The sequence below is a fragment of the Limanda limanda genome, chromosome 16 (genome assembly GCF_963576545.1).
Source record: "Limanda limanda chromosome 16, fLimLim1.1, whole genome shotgun sequence".
In the NCBI taxonomy this organism is placed as follows: domain Eukaryota; kingdom Metazoa; phylum Chordata; class Actinopteri; order Pleuronectiformes; family Pleuronectidae; genus Limanda; species Limanda limanda.
The window spans coordinates 13,561,769-13,586,168 of NC_083651.1; the positions used below are offsets into that span (position 1 = coordinate 13,561,769).

At 41.2% G+C, this 24,400-nt stretch overlaps 1 protein-coding gene across 1 annotated transcript in view; it reads left to right on the forward strand.

Annotated features, from left to right (window-relative positions):
• The window catches only part of col4a1 (collagen, type IV, alpha 1), a 37,712-nt gene extending 14,019 nt beyond the window's left edge, over window positions 1-23,693 (forward strand). Inside the window, exons 2-52 of the mRNA XM_061088497.1 lie at window positions 3,880-3,933; window positions 6,327-6,416; window positions 6,555-6,599; window positions 6,721-6,765; window positions 6,963-7,025; window positions 7,126-7,179; window positions 7,483-7,509; window positions 7,615-7,689; window positions 7,794-7,856; window positions 8,031-8,066; window positions 8,172-8,210; window positions 8,328-8,420; window positions 8,544-8,579; window positions 8,693-8,752; window positions 8,994-9,029; window positions 9,137-9,181; window positions 9,268-9,300; window positions 10,269-10,329; window positions 10,451-10,486; window positions 10,576-10,722; window positions 10,841-10,924; window positions 11,072-11,155; window positions 11,317-11,387; window positions 11,524-11,715; window positions 12,026-12,194; window positions 12,342-12,434; window positions 12,652-12,756; window positions 12,893-12,990; window positions 13,213-13,363; window positions 13,471-13,584; window positions 13,710-13,877; window positions 14,573-14,662; window positions 14,758-14,910; window positions 15,314-15,412; window positions 15,589-15,678; window positions 15,835-15,974; window positions 16,994-17,120; window positions 17,240-17,320; window positions 17,946-18,044; window positions 18,488-18,538; window positions 18,623-18,808; window positions 18,971-19,104; window positions 19,229-19,301; window positions 19,419-19,490; window positions 19,798-19,926; window positions 20,056-20,154; window positions 20,229-20,441; window positions 20,576-20,753; window positions 20,860-20,974; window positions 21,610-21,782; window positions 22,035-23,693. Of these exons, the coding sequence (XP_060944480.1) occupies window positions 3,880-3,933; window positions 6,327-6,416; window positions 6,555-6,599; window positions 6,721-6,765; window positions 6,963-7,025; window positions 7,126-7,179; window positions 7,483-7,509; window positions 7,615-7,689; window positions 7,794-7,856; window positions 8,031-8,066; window positions 8,172-8,210; window positions 8,328-8,420; window positions 8,544-8,579; window positions 8,693-8,752; window positions 8,994-9,029; window positions 9,137-9,181; window positions 9,268-9,300; window positions 10,269-10,329; window positions 10,451-10,486; window positions 10,576-10,722; window positions 10,841-10,924; window positions 11,072-11,155; window positions 11,317-11,387; window positions 11,524-11,715; window positions 12,026-12,194; window positions 12,342-12,434; window positions 12,652-12,756; window positions 12,893-12,990; window positions 13,213-13,363; window positions 13,471-13,584; window positions 13,710-13,877; window positions 14,573-14,662; window positions 14,758-14,910; window positions 15,314-15,412; window positions 15,589-15,678; window positions 15,835-15,974; window positions 16,994-17,120; window positions 17,240-17,320; window positions 17,946-18,044; window positions 18,488-18,538; window positions 18,623-18,808; window positions 18,971-19,104; window positions 19,229-19,301; window positions 19,419-19,490; window positions 19,798-19,926; window positions 20,056-20,154; window positions 20,229-20,441; window positions 20,576-20,753; window positions 20,860-20,974; window positions 21,610-21,782; window positions 22,035-22,116 (4,851 nt within the window). The 3' untranslated portion in view covers window positions 22,117-23,693. The remainder of the gene's footprint in view (window positions 1-3,879; window positions 3,934-6,326; window positions 6,417-6,554; window positions 6,600-6,720; window positions 6,766-6,962; window positions 7,026-7,125; window positions 7,180-7,482; window positions 7,510-7,614; window positions 7,690-7,793; window positions 7,857-8,030; window positions 8,067-8,171; window positions 8,211-8,327; window positions 8,421-8,543; window positions 8,580-8,692; window positions 8,753-8,993; window positions 9,030-9,136; window positions 9,182-9,267; window positions 9,301-10,268; window positions 10,330-10,450; window positions 10,487-10,575; window positions 10,723-10,840; window positions 10,925-11,071; window positions 11,156-11,316; window positions 11,388-11,523; window positions 11,716-12,025; window positions 12,195-12,341; window positions 12,435-12,651; window positions 12,757-12,892; window positions 12,991-13,212; window positions 13,364-13,470; window positions 13,585-13,709; window positions 13,878-14,572; window positions 14,663-14,757; window positions 14,911-15,313; window positions 15,413-15,588; window positions 15,679-15,834; window positions 15,975-16,993; window positions 17,121-17,239; window positions 17,321-17,945; window positions 18,045-18,487; window positions 18,539-18,622; window positions 18,809-18,970; window positions 19,105-19,228; window positions 19,302-19,418; window positions 19,491-19,797; window positions 19,927-20,055; window positions 20,155-20,228; window positions 20,442-20,575; window positions 20,754-20,859; window positions 20,975-21,609; window positions 21,783-22,034) is intronic.
• The last annotated feature ends 707 nt before the right edge of the window (window positions 23,694-24,400 follow it).

The window sequence follows — 24,400 nt, forward strand, 5'->3', positions numbered from 1 at the left end:
CCTGTGATAGCCTTCAGTTGTCATAAAAACTCTAAAGGGGTTCTGGGCTACCGATGTAAATATAAAGTATTTAAATATAAAGGGTCCATTTTGGGGTAAAGAAAAATAACAATTGTTTAATTTAAATGAAACACACTAGTGAGCACATCACAAGGATTATTTAATAAAAAATTTCTGCCAATAAATCCCTTTCTCATAAATCTTACACACTGGATCTTTAAGGATGGATGCGTGATATCATTGAAAGCTCAATAACTAACATAGAAAATTAACTTTGTTGTGATCAGTATTATTGTATTTATTCTATTTCTCTCCCATGATGTGAAGTCAGTGACTAAATGTGGAAATCAGACAGATTTATAATGCCAGATCTTATCTAAACTATTCTGTAACAGGTTAAACATGCCTCAGCCATGATGATGCTGCCATTGCTATATGGCTCGTATGTGGATCCAGTTATGTTACCGCTATACACTCAGCCTGGGTTTACATAAAAAGTGTAAAAAGATCTCTTCCTCTGCGTCGAGCTCTGTAATCTCGAGAGCAAACATTACTCATCACTTCCTCTCTCCTGAGCTCTTCTCACAGCCGGACTCACGTATCCAACTACGTCAGACATATCAAGCAAGTGTTGTTTAAACATGGAGCCTTTTGGGATGAGGCTTCAACTGAAGTAACCATAGAAACCTCGGCCACAGCACACAGCGCTCACATACTGTATCAGTCTATGAGGGCCTGCGAACGGCCTCTGTGTGCCACAGCCTTTTTGCGTTTCTCTGTCATCTCCAGCCTCTGTAAATAACTACAAACACATTGTACACACACGCATGATAAGGCACTTTTTTTGCACAGTGCCCAGTGGATTTAATGCATTGCATCATCTTGGTTTTTCACAGATTGTTGAAATCCAGACCTGCAATCCGGGCCTATAAGCACACATCCGGAGACACATCAGGCCACAGAGGTTTACTGGCTCTGGTTCAGTTTCTTCAGAGCTCAGTGACTCACCAGCCACTGTATATTCACAGCGGACGCACACACTCATCACTGCAGAGCCTCAAGGGTTCTGCTCTCTCTGTTTGCTCTGCGGACGATCACACTGTTTGGGCTGAGTCACATCATCTTCATCTATTTATTTTCTCACAGTCTGGATCCAGGAAAATCCCACGTGTGCACAGCCTGTATACTGGGCTGGTAACGAACCACAGAGTACAATACTCCCCTACAAATATAGAAGGATAGTTTAAAACATTACCTGCATAAAATCTCAAAGATTTCAGATGTACTTTTTGGGCATACTATACCAATGAGGTAAATATATATTTTAAGTAAAGTATATATCAGTAAAGTGTACAAAGCTTTAATTAAGGATGAAATGACTCAGGTTTTTCTCTCCCGATGAGGCCTTAATAGACTGTATAGCTTGTGGTATAGGAAGATAGTGATGTCCCTCATCAAGCTATATACCCGAGGATCTGTATGATAAGCTCCTCTTAAGATGCCTCTGTCCTGCAGAGAGCTCAGATACCAAATCGGGCAGTCATCCGCTTCATGGCTTCAAGACTCATTAGCAAGACGCTCTTTTTGTGCAGATGACAGTCGGGTCTTTGTTCCATCGCTCCCATCTGGTGTTTGGGTTTGAGACGGTGCATAACCGGGCGACATCAAAGCAGTGGCACTTTGATCTATCTGCAGATTCCGGCGCTGTGTTTGTAGATCCAGCGGCAGACACCACAGGGTATAGTGGCGTGTCATCACCAGCGCACACAGCATCGTTCCGTCTCATTTTGAGGCTGCATGGCCACCGGCATGAAGGAATGTCTGCTCTGTCCAGTTGTGTCTTAAACAGCAGACAAGGATAGTAAAAACAAAAAAAGGTAGACAGACACAGATCGACAGGTGAATGAGGGACCACTTCATTGAGAGCAGCTGGGATTTACTTTAGTGGTGATGACAATATGCGAACATGGTCACTCATTGTTTTGACGTGCCTTAACTGCCTCAGGGATTTGGCAAAAAGAAATCACGACAATCCAGCACCAGGAGCTCTTCTCTCTGTGAGCCTGCAGGTTTGTTGTAATAAAACACACATGGGCTTAATCGTCGGAATCCATACTCCTCCTCTGCTGTTTGTCTTGCGACACTAATCTGATCCGAAGCAGGTGTTCCTCCAGTTTTCCTGAGAAAACAATTAAGGAAACCAGAGGTGCAGAAGTGAGATGGAGTGACGCGTGAGAGAGCAGGAATGGGAAATTACATAGTGTGCGTCAGGCCACATGTGCGTAATTCAGTGCAAATAGAGGAGAACAAGTGCGGTGGGACAGGGTGTGGGCAGCTGGGCCCCCCGATCCTGAGAGAAGTGCGTTTTACCGAGGTTTCCCATGGTCTTAGGTCCACATATTGATTCAGTTATCAGGTAGGTTGCAGCGGATTGTGTCTAACAAGGAAAACATGGGATGTGTTTGGAGGGGATAATAAGTTATGGGACATAGATATGAGATATAAGGTTTAAACGGTTTTGCACAGATCAAGATGAATCGTAACGGCGCCATTTACCGTGAGATCGTGAGAGACGGGCAGAGAGAAATATTTGTGGGCGGAGGAGGAGCTCTGCATTCTCTGCCCAAGTCTGCAAGAGCCCTTCCAAAGCCCTGACAGCATCTTGGCCGGACGCCGTGCACGTGAGTTGAGCAACAGCTGGAGGATGGAGGGGAGAAGGAGGAGAGGAGCAATGAAAGAAAGAGCCAAGGCAATTGAGGCCAGTTCCCAGGCTCCAGCCCCTGGAGACCCCAGAGGAGAGGAAACAGGCGGAGGGGTATAGGGGCGGAGGGGAGCTAAAAGGGCCAAAGCAGCTGTGGTGATGTTCTTCTGTCTGAAAATCCTGCTTCAAAGTTAATCAAAAGGTCCCTTGATAGGGTTTAATAGTAACTTGATCACAGGATATAAAGACTTTCTTTGTTTCCAACAGTATCATCCGTGAAATTAAAGCCACATAGCTAATATAGTGATATTATCAATGGATAAAATGACATAAGTGCATGTGAACATGGTCCGTGTAGTGGAACCAAAGATGATTATCACCCAAATCCACATTTCTCTTTACTTCTAATTTGTTTTTAAGCTTCTTCCATCAGCATCATTTTCAGACAGCTGATATCTGTTCTCGGCAAACTAAACCTGCTACGTTGGCAACAATTGGTGATGCAGTGACATCTAGTGATGAATTATATATTGCAACTAGTGGAATAATGTGCTTACCTCACATTCCTCAGTTAAGCAAACAGAGAAACTGAGAGATGAGATGTGAGAGGCCCTCTCTAGAGCCAGTGTTTGGTCTGTCTGTTCTAGGCCACTGTAGAAACATGCAGGTGCAACATACAGGACTTATTATATTCCATATACCACTTTTCCACTGTTTACATGTCTACAGCTTGTTTCTGCTGCCACCAAGTGGCCAAAAACACAGGTTAATGCACGTTTAAGGTGCAGGTGTACGGTGCAGCTGAGGCGGAGAACTCGTGAATCATCCTTTGACATTTCACTGTCTCTCGTTTAAAAATGATCATCTGTGGCACAGATCAGTGGAAGACTTGCACGACCCAGCCAGGCTTGCATGAGAACACTGCAGGAGTCCGTCATGCTGAGAGTTACAGTGTCAGTGGAATATCTCTGAACCGTCTGACAGGCTAAGACCCTAACATGCTATAAAAGAATGACAGGATTGCAGCACATTATTTCACATCTGCTGGATGACACCCAGTGACCCTCACACAGTGCTTGTTATAGGGCCCAGCTCTCTTTTCAAACACACTGATGCTCTTCCTCTTTTCTTCGTGCAAGTGATGGATCATTTATTTGTATGTCTCTCCTCTTCCTCAGGGTTGTGGGACATCATGTGGGAAATGTGACTGCAGCGGCGTGAAAGGAGCAAAGGTGAGATTTATTTTTCCTGATTTAATTTCACTTTTCACTTTTTTTTTATAATAGCCCAATAGTTCAGTAGGTGTATTAACTGATTCTGAGTCCAAGCTTTGTAGGCTCACATGAGGCTGCAGCAGCTGTCACGATGGTCGCTATGTGGGGACTAATGGGGTCTGATTTTGGAGCTGGGTCTGGACGAGGCTCAGTCACAGAACAGGGACCGGGACAAGATCAAAGATCAGTCTGAATTAGAGCATGTCCGCAAACACAGCTGGGCTGACGGCTCCGTTCCCATCAGATAGAGGGAAACTCTCAGATAAAGATGAAAAAGTGGAGGATACACAAACCACAAACTGGCTGCGAGCCCTCGGGCTGTCAGCACTCCACCATGACTTTTAATCACTAAACATAACATATCTACATTGTTTTTGCGTGTGTTGTCTGATTGGCCACAACCTGATATAATTTGTTCCTGGGTGTCAGGACGTTAGTTGGTGTCCCCAAACCATTAAAATACACTAGTGTGCCACATTATACTGGGTATTATGTTCCCATAATACCCAGTGTAGGAACATAGGCACTGTAGGTTACTGTGAGTCAGTCCTACGCCCACTTTCTTACTGCCAGTGAATCAAATCCTCATGAATTCACTATTTACTCCTGTTTGAGACAAAATACTGAGCTCTTAATAAAATTCTACTTTATATCTGTGACCGATTTTGAAAGAATGTGGCTTCAGCTGGAATGAATGGGGCTAGTGCCAAGTGCCACATAGAGGGTAGATATTTCATTATTGTCAAGTATTTTGAGACTCGAATGACATTGTTGGTTTTAGTCTTTTAATGGAAATTTGTTGATACTCTAATAATTGATAAATTATATTTCTGTTAATAAAAGGCATAAAAACCTCTCTCACTCTTAAGCAGAGGTTCCCAGAGTGAAGCCCCAGCGTATTGATTGCCCCCTGGTGGCTGACTGTAGTAAAGGTCATAAACCTACCTTCTCCTCCTCCTACTGTTATTGGATGGGACAAAGCTAAAAAGTCAAAGTACACATAAAACACATTTTTCTCAAAGATGGTTTCTGTCAATTGAGTTTATTACACTGATGTAACTACACATCTTTATTTCAACATTAAGTTTCATGATTGGTTGAGCCCATGTATCGACAGGACCTCGCTACTGCGCAGACTCTGACTCCAAATGCCCAAGATGGCATAGTTTGTATCCAGGATATTTTGGTTTCATTTATGGATAGTGGGAGGAAGAGGAGACACATCATTCATCTTTATCTGTAGTCTACGGGACGACCACTAGGAATACATTTTTATCAGAACAGGAACCAGGAAAGACCAGAAAGTATCTCAGGCTCACAGAATAATGTTCTGTTTAAACTGGTGACAGCTAGTTGATATGATGTAACACGTAATGTGGGGTCACAAGATTCCTTCGTTTGAATTTGTCACAGGTGAATAATGTTAGGAACCACTGCTTTAAAGCTGTTGCAACATGTCCAATTATTTAGTATTTTGCTGTTTGTGTGTAATCTGTATGAACGGCTCAGTAGACGAATGCAGGGCCCTAAACTTAGGGCCACAGTCTTGCCTTTTGTGGCTCATTCTTAAAGCAACAGTAACTCACCTAAAAACAACAAAAACAACAATACATCTGTGTTCAGTTGAGCTCAGTCAATCCACTGTTGTCCCAAAGTACCATTGTGTTTTCTAACTTGCTGCAAGGCTCCAAAGCAGCTTCTCCCCAAACTCCCCTGTGAGTTTTATGCCTTATGATGTCACTTCCTGGAGTTTCATAACATAGGGTTGCCATGGTAACCCCGTAACAATTCCTAGGGTAAAAAAAACATCATATTTTCTCCACTAAGAGTAATCAGATGTGTTGTGGTATAGAGCTAAAAAAAAATCCAGAACGACTAATGGAGAGCTTGTGAAGCAATGCCTCCATCTAGTGGCAGGTAATGGAAATATAATCATTTCATTCTGGTTTCGTTTAAGGTCACCGTGAAGGTCACAGTGGGAGATTTGTTTTCACCAGTTTCTATGTTTATTGTTTTCAAATCATTAAAGTAAACTGCATTGCACACTAGAGATATACGAGTCTTTATAATTAATCAAAATATAGAGATGTCCATTTTAAAGTAAGAAATATTTATGTTGAAACATTAAGTTTTTATTATATATTTACAGGAATTAAGTGACATTTTGTAAGTTATTGGGTAAGTATTTCAAACTGGGTGAAATACATAGACCTTCAAATAATTTGATAATAATAATTTGTCTTGAAATCTATTTTAAGAACTATTTTAACATTGTTGGATTAAAATGTTCCTTCTTATATAAAACAAGTATGGTCTTTTGTATCATTAACCTAAAAATCTGTGTGTCACAGGGTGAGCGGGGATTTCCTGGTCTTCAAGGTAATATGGGATTTCCTGGGATGCAGGGCCCTGAGGGGCCTCCAGGAGCAATGGGTCCCGCGGTGAGTACACACTCACAAACTTACTCATTAAAATGAATAACCAGAAGTACTATTGAATCTGTAATGAACTGGTCCGATGTCTTGTTTTGATCATTTCTGTGGATTTTGGTGATCATGGGGTCATCTGTCTCTTCTTAGGGAGGTTTGGGGGAACCAGGGGCTTCTGGAATGAAAGGAGTGAGGGTAAGTAACAAATGTTAGGATATGATGGGAATTTAATCATATGCACTATTTTTGTATTGCTCATGTTTGGGTTGTTGTATTATCCGGAGACAGTGATGTTGATAGGTTTTTGACGTTACAGGGTCCTCCTGGTCTGCACGGTTTCCCAGGAAACCCAGGACTACCAGTAAGTTACTTTAACCCCCCCGTTGCCTATCATCCAATCACCATCTAAACAGTTACACCCTCAAAATAACACAATTTAGGTCATTTTATGTGGCAAATGTGCAGAATTCAGTGTTTGTAGCGGCTCAGAATCGTCAGGAAGCTGCAAAAATTCTGTCAGTGAGTAGCTGCTGATTATTTGTTCTCTCCGACTCTCAGGGCATCAATGGAAACGATGGCCCACCAGGTTCATCAGGTATCCCAGGTTGCAATGGGACTAAAGTAAGCCATTTCTAAAAAGGTTTTAAAATCAGATTTGCTTCCCCAGGTTTTGTGTCCATCCCTGATGTTTAACCCTTCTGACTGTGTGTGTGTGTTTCAGGGAGGAAGAGGACTGGATGGCACCTCTGGTTTTCCTGGTCTTCAAGGACCTCCGGTAAACAAGTTCCGCTCCCATGACAACCACCTCAATAACCAGCTCACATTCAGTTACTGCTACAACAAGTTACAGTGAAATAAAAAAAATCCAGAAAGACTACTTTGTTTTAACCGCCACTGGGAATATATTTGTACATTTGAAAAAAGTTGGCTTGTGTTAAACATAAAAACTGTAAGATTGTAATTTAATTTCAATATAAGCTAGAAATAACTTAACTGATCAGTAACTTGCAATAGAAATATTCATCCTCACAGTATATGCAACATATATTCATCTCTTTCCTTCATCCCCGTTCCTCAGGGCATCCCAGGATTTCCTGGAATGAAGGTCAGTTGTTTTGTCTTATTATATAAATTTGTTTGTCTTAGACTAAAAGTATGAACCAATCTTCCAATGTGATGAGACACGTGTTCTTTATTTTGCCTCTGACAGGGTGATGCTGGTGGTGTGATAGGGATTGTTCCCCTGAAAGGAGACAGAGGATTCCCTGGCAACCCTGGATTACCTGTACGTTGTGTGTTTGTGTGCGTGCATGAGTGTGTCCACTCTTGTGTTTTTGTATTTACACAGAGACGATTTAATTCAAGGTTCTTTCCAAATATCTTTCTCAGGGATCGATCGGACCTTCTGGACCCACCGGACCTCCAGGACCTCGCGGCTACCAAGGACCCAAAGTAAGTTTCTCCCACCGTGATGAGCAGTTTATCGTCCTACACAGTCTGTAATGACTTTCTATGAGTCAAAGCATCTGGAAATATTAGAAAAAAAACTTAAATTTAAAAAAATCTCTGTAGATAATCACATTTTATGACAGTTTGTTTGACTGACTGGATATCTGTGTTTCACAGGGTGATCTAGGCCCCCCAGGCCCATCTGGAGAGAAGGTATGAGACATCCTACATACAATACATTTTTTAATTTATAAAACAATGTCTTGAGCATCCAACTCAAACGACATTGTAACAGTTCCTTTTTTAACTTCCCTGCAGGGTGACAAGCTGGCTTTTGTGAGTGAAAAAGGAGAAAAGGTGCGGATTTTATTTTTCATACACTCTTTCTTACAATAAGAGAAGAAAAACTTCATTAAGAAAAGGTCTTGTGGTCTCATCTTAATTCTGTTGCTTATTGTTGCCGTCTCTCTGCAGGGTGACCAAGGATTTCGGGGCCCCCCCGGTCCCCCAGGACCTCCATCTCAGTCAGTGGAAGGACACACCACAGTCTACGTACCTGGACATGCGGTACTCTCTCAGCTCTTTATAAACTAAAAAGAAAATTTACAAACCAATCACTAAATATCAGTTTATAAAGATATTAATATTGTTGGTTATTCCCTGAATGTGTTTGTGTTTTTATTCCTGCAGGGAGATAGAGGGCCTCAAGGAGACAAAGGAGAGAAAGTTAGTATTTTGCATTTCAACCGATGAGGTGTCTGACTGATATTACTGTGCACACAGTCTCTTTCTTATCTTTAATCGCTCTACTTCTTCTAAGCGCTTGATTTATTTTGCAGGGCATCTGCGTCCCTCATCTCAGTGGTTTTAAAGGTGAACCTGGACCACCTGGACCCAGAGTAAGTGACAAAAATATGTACCTTTAGAAAAAGTTCCTTACAATATAATAAAGATGAGCTCAGTGTTTGTCATCAGTGATTTTATGGAGATTGATTAAAGAAGGGAAAGTAACTTTTTCTTTTAATTGTGCGTCATTGCAAACTTGTGTCAATAATTGTCTCAATTTGGGATCAAAAAAGTGTGTCTAACTATGCATCTACTACAACATTAATCATTGTAAATCTGTTTCTGTGACTTTAGGGTAAACCTGGTAAAGATGGAGATTATGGGCTAAAGGTAAATAAAATAACTTATAGTGTTATCCAACTACTCTACTGTCCAACTGTTGGTTTCTTTATTATTATACATTTTTAAAAGCTAAAGTGATACAAATATTCACACAGGGAGAAAAAGGATTTCCAGGAGGTTCCGGATACACTGGTTCCCAGGTAAAATTATTAGTATTTGTTTTAACTTCTTATTACATTTAAATATCTGTAGAGTTAAACAATTAAAAATCCCTTTTTTTTTTCAGGGTGAAAAAGGAGAACGAGGACCACCAGGTTTTGTAAGTGATCTCACCCCTTCCTCTTTTCTGAAAACAAAACTAGAACTGGTTACAAAGAGGATCAGGTCTAAAAACTACCAGCAGATGTCAGCACATATTAATTTAGTTACAACTGATTTACTGACTTTACTATTGTGTAACATCTTCTACGGACAGAGAAAACAACATTGAATCACATCACTTGAGTGAAAACTTGAGGAGGATTTTGCTCACAGTAAAATTCACTACATCAGCATATACATTACATATGATGGGTTCAGAATTTCTCTTGACAAATTATATCTAATATGGATATTATTGGGCAAAATGCTTGATCAAATTAACATAAGAAAATGATTCTGACCTCTCTGTTAACTCGTTGTATTCTTAGACGTAATCTCATGCCAGAGAAAAAGCAGAGGTTTGGCACAATAAGCAATTTTTAATAGAAGTAGGGAATTAACTGGAAGGGATCATTTTACAAAAGAAAATGCTACTGTAGCGAATGTGGGCTCCAGAATTAAAGAAGCTTGAGCTACAACGGAAACTTTCACCGATCAGTCACAACATCTAAACTCCTATTTGCCAGTACGCTACATGGTGATGTAATGTTTGCATATGGTTAATAATGCAACACATTCATACACTGAGTGTGATCAGAGACACAACAGATTTACAGTCCAGTGTTAATTTATTTCTGGATTTCAAAACGTAAAAGCAGCACAGTTCTAACTTGTTTCCCTTAAAATGGATAATGGCAAAACCCATTCTATATAATCACTGAGTTACATGATTTTATCCCAGAGAGTTATATTAATTCAATATAATATATAATATAATTTGCACCAGAACAAAAGTAACGGTAACATTATGTGGAGAACAATTATGCAGTCAACTGATCCGAGTTCAGGTAGATCAGTGAAGTGAGATTTAAACATCTTTAAACAAAAATGTACATCAATGTTTAATCTATATAATTATGATTTCAGGGTAACGGTGCCCCTGGCCCTCCTGGTCCGCATGGTCGCCCTGGGTTACAAGGAGAAAAAGGTAAAATTAGGTCTCAGTAAGCCGTCATATGTTAAACTATATGTGGACTTGCATTAACACCATCGTTGGATCCCACAATAACGCTGTTTCCTTCACTTTTGGCTTTCCTCTTAATCTACAGGTTTCTCTGGGCCTCAGGGAGAAGCAGGTCAACCAGGTAAAATAGCACAGTCTACTCAATGTAATACACATGGCACATGCTAATCTGAATACCACACTAACGCTGGCTCTCTGCTTGTACCTTAGGTCGAACCATCGAAGGGCCTCGAGGAGAGAGGGGTCAAAAGGGAGACGTGGGTGACAAAGGAGAGAAGGGTATAGAAGGAGAGTCTCTGGTTGGTCCCCCAGGACAACCAGGTCTCTCAGGCCCCCCTGGACCACCCGGACTGCCAAGTATGTCTCATCGTACCACAAGCATTTTAATATTTGAAACCACGTGGATGCCTCCATTAAATGTAGACTTATTTGATGTGTTTGTGTGTTGTGACTGTGCTATGACATGGACGCACAGATAATTCGAGTAAATGTGACATCCCAAGAGGTGCTCCTGGCCCAGCTGGACCTTTAGGGTTACAAGGGGAAGTTGGACAAAAAGGTAAGAAAAAACACAATTGCCGCTGATTAACAAACCTGATTATGGACACATTGACAACAGTCGCATGGACCAGGGTCTTTCAGCGGACCAAAATGTGCAGTCTACTATGACGATACTTGATCAACACATGAGTTTCTGTGCCATCAGGTGACCAAGGAGATACCTGTGTTCAGTGTCAGGCTTCCGGCCCACCTGGATTACCTGGTCCCCAGGGGCCTAAGGGAGGGCATGGTAAGTGAAACTGATACATTCAGTTGACGTAGCCTAAAAGTCAGGGCACTCAGAATTTGTAGCTTGCCTTTTAAATATCTGAGTGTTTGAAAATGTTCTACAACCATTTCACTTCTGTCTTATTCTTCCTCTTTTTCATTTCATCCATCTTCATCTGGCAGGACCACCCGGTCTAGTTGGAAGCAAAGGAGAAAAGGGTCAGTCAGGCACTCCCGGACAACAGGGGCGATCTGTGAGTGAAACGATATCTACAACACTTCACATGACGTCCAAGCTAAATGTTTCACTGAAGAAACTTGAGAACGTCAAAGATATCAGAATATGTCGCTCATATTTTTCTTCAGTACACATTCTTTTGACCTGTGCAGGGTACTATAGGTTATCCTGGGCTGCGCGGAGATCCTGGTGCTGTTGGTGAGCCTGGCGACATTTCCTTAGCTCCTGGTCTGAAGGGAGAAAAGGGTCTTCCTGGTTTTGCTGGTTCACAGGGGCAGCCAGGAGGGAATGGACTGTCAGGGATAGACGGCCTCCCGGGTGTACCTGGCCTCAAAGGAGAACCTGTAAGTTTGTGTTTGTGGTTTAAGTGAGTAATTACTCAGGATATTCGGACAACATGAGCATCCCTAGTGATAACTGATAACTCTAAAAAGGACCAACAAAACCAAACAAAAAAACAGGTGAACAAACTTTTAGACATCAACTCTACACCACTTTTAAACAACTAGCTGTTTTGGTTGTGACATCCACTACTTTCACACACAACTTTTCATAAGAACATTAAGTTAGTTAGTTAACAACCTCTTGGTGAACATAAAGGAGATCAAGAGCAAATCTAGATCAGACCTCCCCTTTCTCTAATTTCGCTTTCAGGCGAAAGAGGGCGTTAAGGGTGAGCGAGGATTTGATGGGGACCCTGGTCGTATTGGAACCCCAGGAGCAAGAGGTCCTCCTGGTCTTCCAGGCATCGGGCAACCAGGAGAGGCTGGAGAGAATGGCAGTCCAGGGAGACCAGGAATTTCTGGAGCTCCTGGAGGACAAGGTATGTGTTCGATATGCACATACTATAAAAAGATAGAGTGAAAGAGAACTCATATTAGACTGTATGTCAACATTGCACATGAAACACAAATACACACACAGCTACTACAAATGGGTTAATTATTAAAGCACACTTTGCATCCCCCAGGTGCAAAAGGGGAGCCAGGTGTGGGTGTGAGCTCTCCAGGACCTCAGGGAGTAACTGGACCACGAGGAGAAACTGGCAGACCTGGAGGTCAAGGTGAGCAACACTATATATTTGTAGTTATACTCAGTTAAAAATCTGAGGATAAGTCAGTGAACTAAATCTTGACTTTGTTAAGGCCAATATCATTTTAACTGTGATGGAGGAGCAGAGTGTGTTTACGAAAATCCCAAAAAATCATGCTTAGATATTTGTAACGATTGATGGCAGTAAGTCCTGTTTACTGTTAAACATTAAATATTGTTGGTTGCAGGGGACAGAGGTTTGACGGGAGATGCAGGGTTGCCAGGTTTCCCTGGACCGAAAGGTGAACAAGGGCCCTATGGAATCGGTTTTCCAGGGCCATCAGGTCCAAAAGGTTCGTTATTCCATGTTATCGCCATTCATCACTTCATGCATCGCAAACATTTCATACACTCATAAAATGTAAACAATCTGTACATGATACAGAAAAGGTACATGCAGGAAATGGAAATGTATATCTATGATCCTAGGAATCAGTGGAATTCCAGGAGCTTCAGGATTACCAGGAGAGCCAGGAAGACCAGGACAGGAAGGTTTCAGTGGACAACCTGGTTCAGCTGGACAAAAAGTGGGCAGTTATTGTTTTGTTGCATGTTTTTATTCAATAATTGTTTACAATATTTTACCATGGAAAATGTGTTACTTCAGAACAAATACATCAGCCGTACAGTTTTATCTTTGTACATTTACATTAAAATTCAGCCACTAAAAGACTAAAATGGCAATGTCAAAGACACCATGGCCAGAGATGGTGATGATGCAAGGCAGTAATTGTTTGTACACCTTGCAGGGTGAACCAGGGCGGGGTCTTCCTGGTCCAAAAGGTTCACAGGGCCTTCCGGGAAGTCCTGGTTTCCCGGGGGAGAAGGGTGGCATTGGACTACATGGTATTCCTGGGCAAGAAGGGCAGACGGGACCTCCTGGACCTCAGGGAATCACAGGTACTGTATGCTGTGAAGCCTTGTTTGATATTGTTGGTACTGCAGATTTAAAAGGCCTATCTCCAGTACCAAGCACTATATTATCTTCCTTTGGTCTCTAAAATTAGGTGACTCGGGACCCCCCGGATCTTCTGGATTCGTTGGCTTACCAGGTGAACCAGGAAAAGGCTCACCTGGAACGCCTGGAACACAGGGACAACCTGGAGTGCCCGGACCACACGGTGAGCACAAACATAAAAACAAACAAAATGTCTGTCTTTCAGGCTGTGAAATTATTGATTTTCTTTATCTGACTGTCAGTTTGTGTTATGCAAATCCCTAAAACATATTTATATTTATTGAACAGGTGGCGTAGGTGTAAAGGGAGATAGAGGCTACCCTGGACCTCCTGGTCTGGACATGCCGGGACTTCAGGGAGACAAGGGAGCCTCCGGATTCCCAGGACCCTCGGGCTCCAAAGGACTGCCAGGGCGACCAGGATTACCAGGCAGGGAGGGGCTGATAGGAAGCCAAGGTGAGAAGGACAAACGGCAAACACATACACAAGAAAAGAAGAAAACAAAATTTTTTGAGTGATTTGCAATCTTAACTGTCAGTGTTTCTTTTTTCTATTTTGTCTAATTAAATATATAAAATCAAATCAGCATAATTAACATTTCTTGAGCATTCAATTATTCAGCAGTCATTTCATCAATCTAGTGTCAGTTTTAGTTTTTAAAACCGGGAAACGATACTGAAATCTTTTCAATGCATTTACTTTGCTCTGCTTGTGATCAGTGTTGAACCATTGTTAGTAAAGCTTTGTAGTTCCTGCACATGTTTCACATTACAAACTTTCAAAGTAAGGGTGGTATTATGTCCTTTGACCTGTTTGCAGGCTTTTATTGTGAAACGTCTGTGCAGAGGGTTTAAGCATCAGAAATTTTAAATAGAACAAAAGCATAGCAAAGTATTGAGAATAATTTATTGAAGAAGAGAAGTTTTATTGTTATTGTCAATTTCCTTTTTTTAATACATACATCACTCTCACCACTAAGTGGCAGTAAAATATATTGTTGAGTGTTGAACTCACCATTCAGTTGGACATGAAAAAAAGGAAGAGTTGACTTTTAGGTGAAAAAACACTCCTGAGGAGGCTGTATTGTTTTTTTCATGTTTGATTATTTAAATTGATGGTAATAAATAACCATGTGTCTTTTCCGTTGTTAGGTTCTAAGGGTGAAATGGGGGTCATTGGGACCCCGGGAATACAGGGATTTCCTGGAAAGTCTGGTACACCTGGATCTCCTGGTCTGAGAGGTGAGGAAGACCAAATGTCTAAGTCCTGGAGTGAAAGTGATTGTTTTTTTTTCTCAGATTTATCAGCTAAAATATTGTTTTCTTCTTCATCTCAGGTGATCCTGGTATCACTGGACCAAGAGGTAGTAGTGGACAGTCTGGACCTAAAGGAGAAAGGGGAGAGCCAGGTCTTCAGGGACCTCCAGGGAACATGACCGAAGTTGACATGGAGCACATGAAGGGAGAGAAGGGAGACCTCGGAGACTTTGGTACAAAAATAAATACTGGCCTTTAGATTTATGCAAGTACATCATCATAGAGATGAAGATGGCAAATTAGGGATGAGCGAGTACACCATTATCTGTATCTGTTCAACAAACTAAATTATCTGTATCTGTACTCTGAAGGAGCAGGACTTCAACCAGAAGTTGGTATTTTTATTGTTTATTTAGAACATCCTTAGCCTTAGAATTGAGCTTCAGATCAATGTTTTTTAAAACAAGAGTAAGAGAACAATTCCTAACAAGTTTTTTATAAATTTCAGTGAATACACATCAAAAAGTATTAAGTAAAGTGCAGGTTTTCATAAACATACTCAACTCTAAGTTCAATGGTTCATTCTGTTTATTTATATATTTTTTTAGTTTAAGTAACAACATATTTTTCCATCAGGTAACCCTGGTGTCACCGGAGACAAGGGCCACCGTGGCATGCCTGGAGACTCTGGTATGCCAGGCAAAGATGGAGAGGCTGGATTACCTGGACAACCAGGTGACCTTTGTGACCACATGCAAAAAAACTTATATTTAAACTGTGTCGACTTCATATCTCTTCACCCTACTCATTTGATTTTAATCCTACTTATTTTGATAAATTCTTCCTTCATTCTCCCCAAATTGAATTAATTAAAAAAATATGAATCTTTCAATTTCAATGATATGTCTTAGGTGAAAAAGGAGACTCTGGTTTTCCTGGCCAGCCTGGCGGTATGGGACAACCTGGACAGAAGGGCAGTGTAGGAGAGATGGGAATACCAGGTAAAACCAAGATTAATATGAAATATATCTCTCATGTGTATTGTACTAAAGCTAAAGTTGACAATTAATTTGTATGAAACATTATGTTGAATGCAAGTTTAATGTAACTCATTATAAATGGCTGCATGTTGTTGACTTGTGTGTGTGTTTGTGCAGGTGTGTTGGGTCCAAAAGGTACTAAAGGAGACTTTGGCACGACGGGACATCCTGGATTCAGAGGCGCTGATGGACTGAAAGGAGACAGAGGAGCAGCTGGTGATCCAGGTATTGGGCTCCCGGGACTTCCAGGAGAAAAGGTAATACCCCCTGTCTATAAGATAATTATTAGTTATAGTAAAAACGCCAAGAATTTGTACTTAGATACGATTTCCATATAGCTTTCAGTAAGTAACATCAAACATCCTCAAATTTCACATCATTACGAAGGGTGTTTTTAAGTTATAGTCTCTTCTCCTTAAAAGTTCAATTTGATTCAGTATTTGTCAAACATATGTGAATGTACAGGCTTCATGTTTATAACTTTTTTGGGAAACCGACACAGAAAAGTCTCCACTACAAGTATCCACTGAAAATTCAATCAAACTGAACATACTGAAAATAGACCGTTATTAGGAGAATATAAATTTTGCCCAACAGGGACGGAGCAGGAAACGTAATAATTCCCGATTTACTGTCTTTGCTCTTTCGACATAGGGCAGGACAGTATTGCCCAAAACCATATCAATAATCATTGTGATCAATGATGCATCATACAATTTTGAAGTTTACACTTTAAAAAGTTAAAAAGTAAAAGGTTAAAGCTCTTCTTCATGAGCAAACATTGAAGAACACTTGATAAATTAACAATTATTTCTTACTTATCCTCACTGTGCTCGCACAATGCATAAATATCAAGACAGAATTCACCAAAGACTGTTACATTGGTACACTAATTGATTGCACTACGCGGTTTGCACGCTTACAAACCCTTTAAGGAGTTGTGTGGTTACCAAGGTAACAAGGGCACTGGGGGTGGTTAAAAGCAGATGTTTTGGTGACGCCCGGAAGTTCTCTGTAGCGTAAAATGTTTGTGAAATAAAACACACAAAACAAGAGATCTCCGTACTAATTCATTCCCTCGACACCTACAATATTGATATTAATAATAAGCTTTTGTCAAATTGAAATTGAAGAGAAGTATGATGTGATAGTTGTTGATAGTCTTTTATTATTTATAATTATTTATAAGGCCCAGTGCTATTTCAACATCTACTGCTGACTTGTTCCACTTGACAATCATCAGTCTTTACTCAGCATTCCTCCTATCCCTTCACAGGGTCTGTCGGGTCAGCCAGGATTTCCAGGATCACCAGGAGACAAGGGTCAGCAGGGTTATGAGGGTATGCCCGGCAAACCAGGACTGCAAGGCTCCAAAGGAGAAAACGGAAGCATCGGGTACCCAGGTCGGATTTCCCTCTGTCACATTCATCCTGTTTGTCTACAAGCAGAGCTATAGATATTATAATCATACGTCATGTGGTTCTCATAGTAGTGTGTGTATGTGTGTGTGTGTGTTGTACAGGTCAGCAAGGTAGACCAGGAGAGAAGGGTACCCCTGGGCTCCCTGGGTCAGCAGGAGAGCCCGGTCGTGAAGGCCGTCCCGGTACGTAATTAATTAGCTCGTCAGACAACTGCTCACAATTTAGCCACAGCAAAGATTCAATTAATGTGTTCAAGGCTTTATATAACGTGAGCTTCCCAGTGTTAACCTTGAGAGATACGTTTTTATTAAATGTCCAGTGTGTAAGATTTAGGTCAAAAGGATCTATTGGCTGACATTAAATATAAAAAATATAAAATAATCCTAGTGATGTATTCACGTGTGTTTCATCTTAATTTAGCAATGTGCCCTTTATACTCAAATACTCATAAATGTTCATCAGGAGCGGTTTCTATGACAACACAAGGCTATCACAGGTTCTCTTTCATGTTGGGTAGTGGAGGGTGAGGTGAGGGGCATTCAGCTGCAACATGCAACTTCACCACTAGATGGCCCTAAATTCTACACACTGAACCTTTAAGATAAATTGCTAGAAACTAAACTAATCAGTGAGATATAAGGACATCTTAGAAAGACTTTTAGAATAGAGGTTAAGAGAAACTTTGAAGATCATCTGCCATGTTTTCCCAGATTTCAAGTCATATAACTGTCCTAAGGAAAGGCCTAATGTTGTGCCTGTGTCAGCCCAACACACATTGACAGTTTGTGTGTGAATGTTCTCCTCCAGGTGAAGGCGGCTTGCAGGGACCCCCCGGTGCTCCTGGCGAGAAGGGAGAGCACGGAGTGGATGGCATCCCAGGATCCTCAGGGGAGAGAGGAGAGCCAGGTTAGTGTAGGAGGAAGTACATTGCATGACTGAATTGTTGAATTTTTTTCTCATGATGTTCTTTTATTGTTTTCATTATTGTTCTTTTATCTATTTTGTTTTATTGGATTTCTGATGATGATCTCACGTTTCATCACTTTGCAGTTGTATTTCATTTTGCGAAGCCCCTTTTAGGTTGCGATAGAAACCCTTAAATTAAATCCTCTCAAAGATAAACACATCACACAAATTTTAAGAATTTTATTTATTTTCTGACTGTGTTTTGGAATAAAATACTGGAGGACAAAAAGGGTTTAGAAATTTGTCGAACACTACCCGTAGGCTTAAATATTTGATGATATGAGTAACTTGGGCAGCTCTTGCACCTGTAGACACCATCACAACATCACACGACATCACAAAAAACTGCCTGTAATATATATTTTTTTATTTATCTTCTGCAGGGTTCCCTGGCCGAGGTTTCCCTGGGCCATCTGGAGATTTTGGTGGCAAAGGTAAGAGTCCTGATCCGATAACTCATCCATCACTGGAGCTTAACAGAGTTTCATTATGTGACCCTCTTCTCTTTCCTTTTCCAGGTGACAAAGGTGGTCCTGGCTTCCCTGGTACTCCAGGTCACGCTGGAGTCCCTGGTATCAAAGGTGATAAGGGACTTTCAGGATCACAGGGACCACATGGTGAGACAGGAGAGAGGGGACTCCCAGGTATCTCTCTCGAGGGCCCCAAGGGAGTTAGGGGAGAGCCAGGACAACCTGGAGAAGCAGGTATTTGCGGAATACTTGACATGCTAATAAACTGCATTACATTTGAGCCTGCTTCCCAAGTATACACAAGTTAAATGTCAGAAAACATAGCTGCCGTCACAATTGCATAAAAATATATTTTTTTTAATATCTCCTCATCATCTGAATGTCTTTATCACACAGGATCCCCAGGATCACCGGGACCTGGTGGTGTGCCAGGCAGAGATGGACCAAAGGGAGAGAGAGGAAATCAGGGTCTCTCTGGTTACCAGGGAGAGACAGGAACGAAGGGTGACCCCGGACTTACTGGAATTCCTGTAGGTCACAAGGCGTTTTTTTTACTATACTTATCATTCAAGGTGCTTTCTGATGAGAGATAGCTGATATATGCGCAGTAAGATCATCTTTAATGCTGCAGAGATTGACACATGTCTCTTACAGGGACAAGCTGGACTCCCAGGTATCGATGGACAGAAAGGAGAGATGGGACTACATGGTGTCCCAGGGTTCCCAGGTGACTATATACAGTGTGATATAGTGTGTGTGTATAACTTACAGTATTTCTTCAAGGGTGAGTGTCAATTGTGATAATTAACAGATAAAACACACTCAATGTTTAAATTAACTCTAGGTGTAAAGGGGAACTTCGGGGAACTTGGATTCAAAGGAGAGTTTGGAGACAGAGGATTCACTGGAGAAAAAGGTAATTCAGTTTGTTTATATTCAAAATGTGTAAACCAATTGATATCTACATGTTGTACTGTATAATTATCAAACTTTTATCAATAAATGATTGCGTGAATTTTTTTTTCTTCATATTTAATTATTCTAATAAAATGCACTGACTAGATAAACACAAAACTAACATGATGTAATGTTTTCAATGTCCTGTAAGCATTCATGTTCTTTGGTGTTTGAAGTGTTTGAATAGATTGCTGGTGTTTGACCACAAGAGTAAAGGATGTTGCTAAAGTTGAAGATAACAAGAGGGTTGATGTTGTATATTTCAGGTAGTGAAGGCCCCCCCGGTCCCCCTGGGCCCCACGCCTTCGTCAAAGGAGACATTGGCTTCCCAGGAATTCAAGGTCACCCAGGACCACAGGGGCCATCCGGGTTCCCTGGACAGAAAGGACTGCAAGGTGACTTTTTGATTTCAAACATGGCCCTTCATATAATCTCCCTGTGATCCAACTGTTTTTTGTTTTTTTTCACCTGTGCTCCACATCCAGTTTTCTAATCGCTTCCTCATGCTCGTTATTTCCTCTCAGGTATGACAGGTATTGCTGGACCGAAAGGGGAAGACGGCCTTCCTGGGTACCACGGTCAGCCTGGAGCCAAAGGAGAGCTTGGTCTGTCAGGGCCACAAGGTGAGAGAGGCTTGCATGGATAAAGATGTTGATTTGTTGTTCTTTACAACTTATTAATTACTCAATATCTTTAGGACCCAGGGGATATCCGGGCCCCCCAGGACCCGACGGTGTTCCAGGTCAAGTGGGTCAACCTGGCCCCTCCTCCATGGAGCATGGGTTCCTGGTAACCCGTCACAGCCAATCGGTGGAGGTGCCATATTGTCCTCAGGGAACATCGCTCATATATGATGGCTACTCCTTGCTCTACGTACAAGGCAATGAGCGGTCTCATGGACAGGACTTAGGTAAGAAACATAACATAAAATGACAGGAAAATTTAAAAAAGGCACAGACACAAGATTAAAATGATCTACGATGCACAAAGGGGGAGTTTTGTGAGGTAATTTATCTTTCTCATGGTGCCATGTTTTTATTGTAGGTACGGCAGGCAGCTGTTTAAGAAAGTTCAGCCCCATGCCCTTCCTGTTCTGTAACATCAACAACGTGTGCAACTTTGCCTCACGTAACGACTACTCCTACTGGCTCACGTCCCCCGAGCCCATGCCCATGACCATGGCTCCTATCACGGGTGAAGGCATCAAACCCTTCATCAGCAGGTACTTTCATATTTTATTCCCCACTGCTCTGTGCAAGATTTGTTCAATACCTGTGTGAAACTCAACATAAATTACTGTGTGTGTGTGTCTGTGTGTGTGTATACAGGTGTTCTGTGTGTGAGGCTCCAGCCATGGTGATAGCAGTTCACAGTCAGTCCATCATGATCCCTCAGTGCCCTCATGGCTGGGACTCTCTGTGGATTGGCTACTCCTTTGTCATGGTAAGACTCCCAGGATAAGGTCTGAGTGCAAGTAAACTATTTGCAGTGGTTGGTTGTAACAAAGTACTTTTACTTAGTGACTGTACTTAAGTACAATTTTCATGTATCTGTACTTAATTTAAATATATTTCTTATTAGGTACTCTTCACCTTTACTCCACTATGAGCAAATGTCTGATATATATATGCAAATATACAAGTTCATATTGTTTTTTATCTTCTTAAAAGTAGTTTACAACACAAGGGGAATTGATTCAATGATCCAATCAGAGCAGGCAGGATACATTTGACCCCGCCTCCTGTAACGGAAACACCTGAAATGGATTCGGAACAGAGACTCAGCTATAATGATGTAGCAGACTGATTGACTGATAGTTTAAATATATTTAAAAGCAACAACTTACTAAGTTGAAAAGCCCCCTAGTATTTATTTCAGGAAATTTCAGAGAAACTTGAATGAAAGGTTTTACCATTTACAGCAAATAATTCCTATACAGTTAGATTTGGCAGAAAAAGCTCTTAAAGAAAAAGAAAGAGGACAAAATCCAATCTAGACTCAATCCGACTGATCTCTTTCAAATTGAGTCATAGAAAAAGATGTCCTGCTGACGTTTTTTATTGTGTATGTTTGTGTAGCACACCAGCGCCGGTGCTGAGGGCTCAGGTCAGGCTCTGGCCTCTCCAGGCTCCTGTCTGGAGGAGTTCCGCAGCGCTCCGTTCATCGAGTGTCACGGTCGCGGAACCTGCAACTACTATGCCAACTCCTACAGCTTCTGGCTCGCCACCATCGAAGACAACGAGATGTTTACGTAAGGCAGAGACACTCACACCCAGACATTGTAACCAATAATGTAAAGGTAGAAGCTGATTTTCAATTTCGCATCTACTGCTTGACCAAACAACTTCATTTCTTGGACACCCTCAAAGTTTGAGGTTGAGCAGACGAGTGGTTGTTGAGGAAATCGAAATACAAAGAGACAGATATTCCTCAATTATATATCGAGAGGAACTTTGCAGTACAGGATGGAGCTCTGATGTTTCTCTCTCTTCCTCTTTTCCAGGAAACCCGTCCCGACGACGTTGAAAGCAGGCAGCCTCAGAACCCACATCAGCCGCTGTCAGGTGTGCATGAAGAGGACATAAGCTCCCCCCAGGCCCGAAGTCCTCCATCCTGATGTGCGAGTGACACAGCGTACACCGATGTTCCTCAACTTCCTGTTTTGAAAGGATGGTGCTACTTCCCTGCGTGTGTGAGACGAGAGAGGGACGGAGACGTGGTTTGCAGAAATCCAGAGATCAAACTTTTTGCAAACCAGAACACAGAGACCTGAGCGGCCTTTTGCTCCATGCAGAAAAAACTAACATGATCACAATGCTTCTTTAAAGAATGGCGCCCAGTTTACCACTGCACTGAGTACATGCCCACTAAACTGGTAAATGAGTGTTCATTTGGAAAGGGTTGTTAGTGTAAGTCAGGTGCTATTGAATCGTACTTATCTGCCTTATTCCAGTTTGTTCCTCTTAAAGTTTCCTTCACTACAAGTGCCATAGCGTTCAAAGATATAGCTGCATTCATATTATAGATTTTCACACCTTATAACTAATGTAAAGGATGGGACTCACCACTGGTTACTGAAGCTCTAAATCACAACGTGTTGCCCCCACAGACACTTCAATCACAATCACCCTGTTGTAAATATGATGCATTCCTTTCTAACATAGTTCAACATACTCTCCTCAGGTTATTATTGAATTACTTTGTGTGCTATTAGCTCCATTTTTATTTATAAGATTTATGAGAATATATCTGAGTGTATCTGAGAGTATCTGAGATTTCATTGATCCGAAAAAAACGTGCTTCTGACATCCGACAACCGGCGCCTTACTAACTTACAAAACAGCACTGAAATAGCATTAGCAGGTGTGTGTGTGTCGAACGTGTATAGGCATGAGTGTGATTGAGCTGCTTGGAAGTGAAGCGTGTGTTTGCATATACAGCTAATTGTTTCAAAAGCAATGAAATAGACCAAAAAAATTGAAAATGACCTTTTCTCTGTCAGAACATTGTATGTAACAGCTGTGTGTTTAAGAATTACTCCTCCCACATTAAATGAACCAAATCTTTCTGATCTCCGATCCCAAAGAAATGCACATGTATATATATATACACAGAATACTTACACATAACACGCTTTTCTGCTCATGTACTTGACTGTTCCCGTTTGTGAATGACTATTTCTATCCCTGTTGAATTTTATGCAGAAATTATTTTTGATGAGTAGGAAAGGCTTTTCATGTCACGGCTGTACATTCAAGTTAAAGTCGTACAGATGAGGAGGATTGTATTTATAAGTGTCTCTGCAGGCTCGCGTGTTTTAAAAAGGTCTTAACATAGGTTTGTGTTTTGTCGACAGTGTCTTGCGAGAACTTAGTTTCTGTGTCCCCTATTCAGAGCAACTGACAAGATGCAAAGTTTTCTACTGGTGAAGTAATTACCCTACACTGACCATAACCTGTCTATATTTGTTGTGCTTGTTTATGATAAAAGGCTCCATGAAGTACTAATCACAGTATCAGCATGTTTGGCCGTCATAAAACAAACAGTGGGGATGATCTTCATATAAAACACAACCAAACACACATCATCAACGTTTTATATCTTCCGGATCTCATACTGTGTAATTCCTGCAATAAAGTGATTTGTAGAATAATTGTATTAATTCATTCGCCAAATGTGTTTTCCTTTTTTTTTTTTCATTTTGCTCCGTGGTTTCCACTGTTTGCTTGTTTTTCAGCAGGATTAGGTGAAAAACTACAGAAAAAAATTCCAATAAACTTGGTTGAAGGTTTTGGCATGGGCCAAAAAAGAACCCATTGAATTTTGGGTTTATTCATAAAAAATAATAATTTTGGAGTGATATTTTTTTTCCATGGAATGAATTTAATTAAATTGGTGCACACAAAACTGTTTGCCAAACAGGAAGGAAGGATGCAGCACAGGTCAGGAAAGAATCCATTAATTCTTGGATTTAATCTTTCTTTAACAGTACAAGGACGTCTTTCAACATTTCCCTTCATTTCTCAGAGGATATAGTTCATGAATCTTGATGATGAAAGTCTGACATGTTCTGGGTGCTGATAGATATGACTGTTTGCCGTATGGTTGTATGGGACTGTTGTGCCTCCGTGGAGGTATGTGCTGTTTAGTGCCCTTCTAGTTTTACTGGGTCTGTAAATATGAAGGTTTCCCTAAAAGTACCTAGAAATGGCCACCAGAGGGCAGCACAAGCACGATTAGTAAATAAGTTGCTGACTGTTCATGGTGTCACGGCTTTCCATCTGGCTGATTCACCAGCCCACAGTGTTTATGTCTTTTACCGTCACTGGCCATTATTTCTCTAAAACACAGCGCGAGCCGAACCTGGAT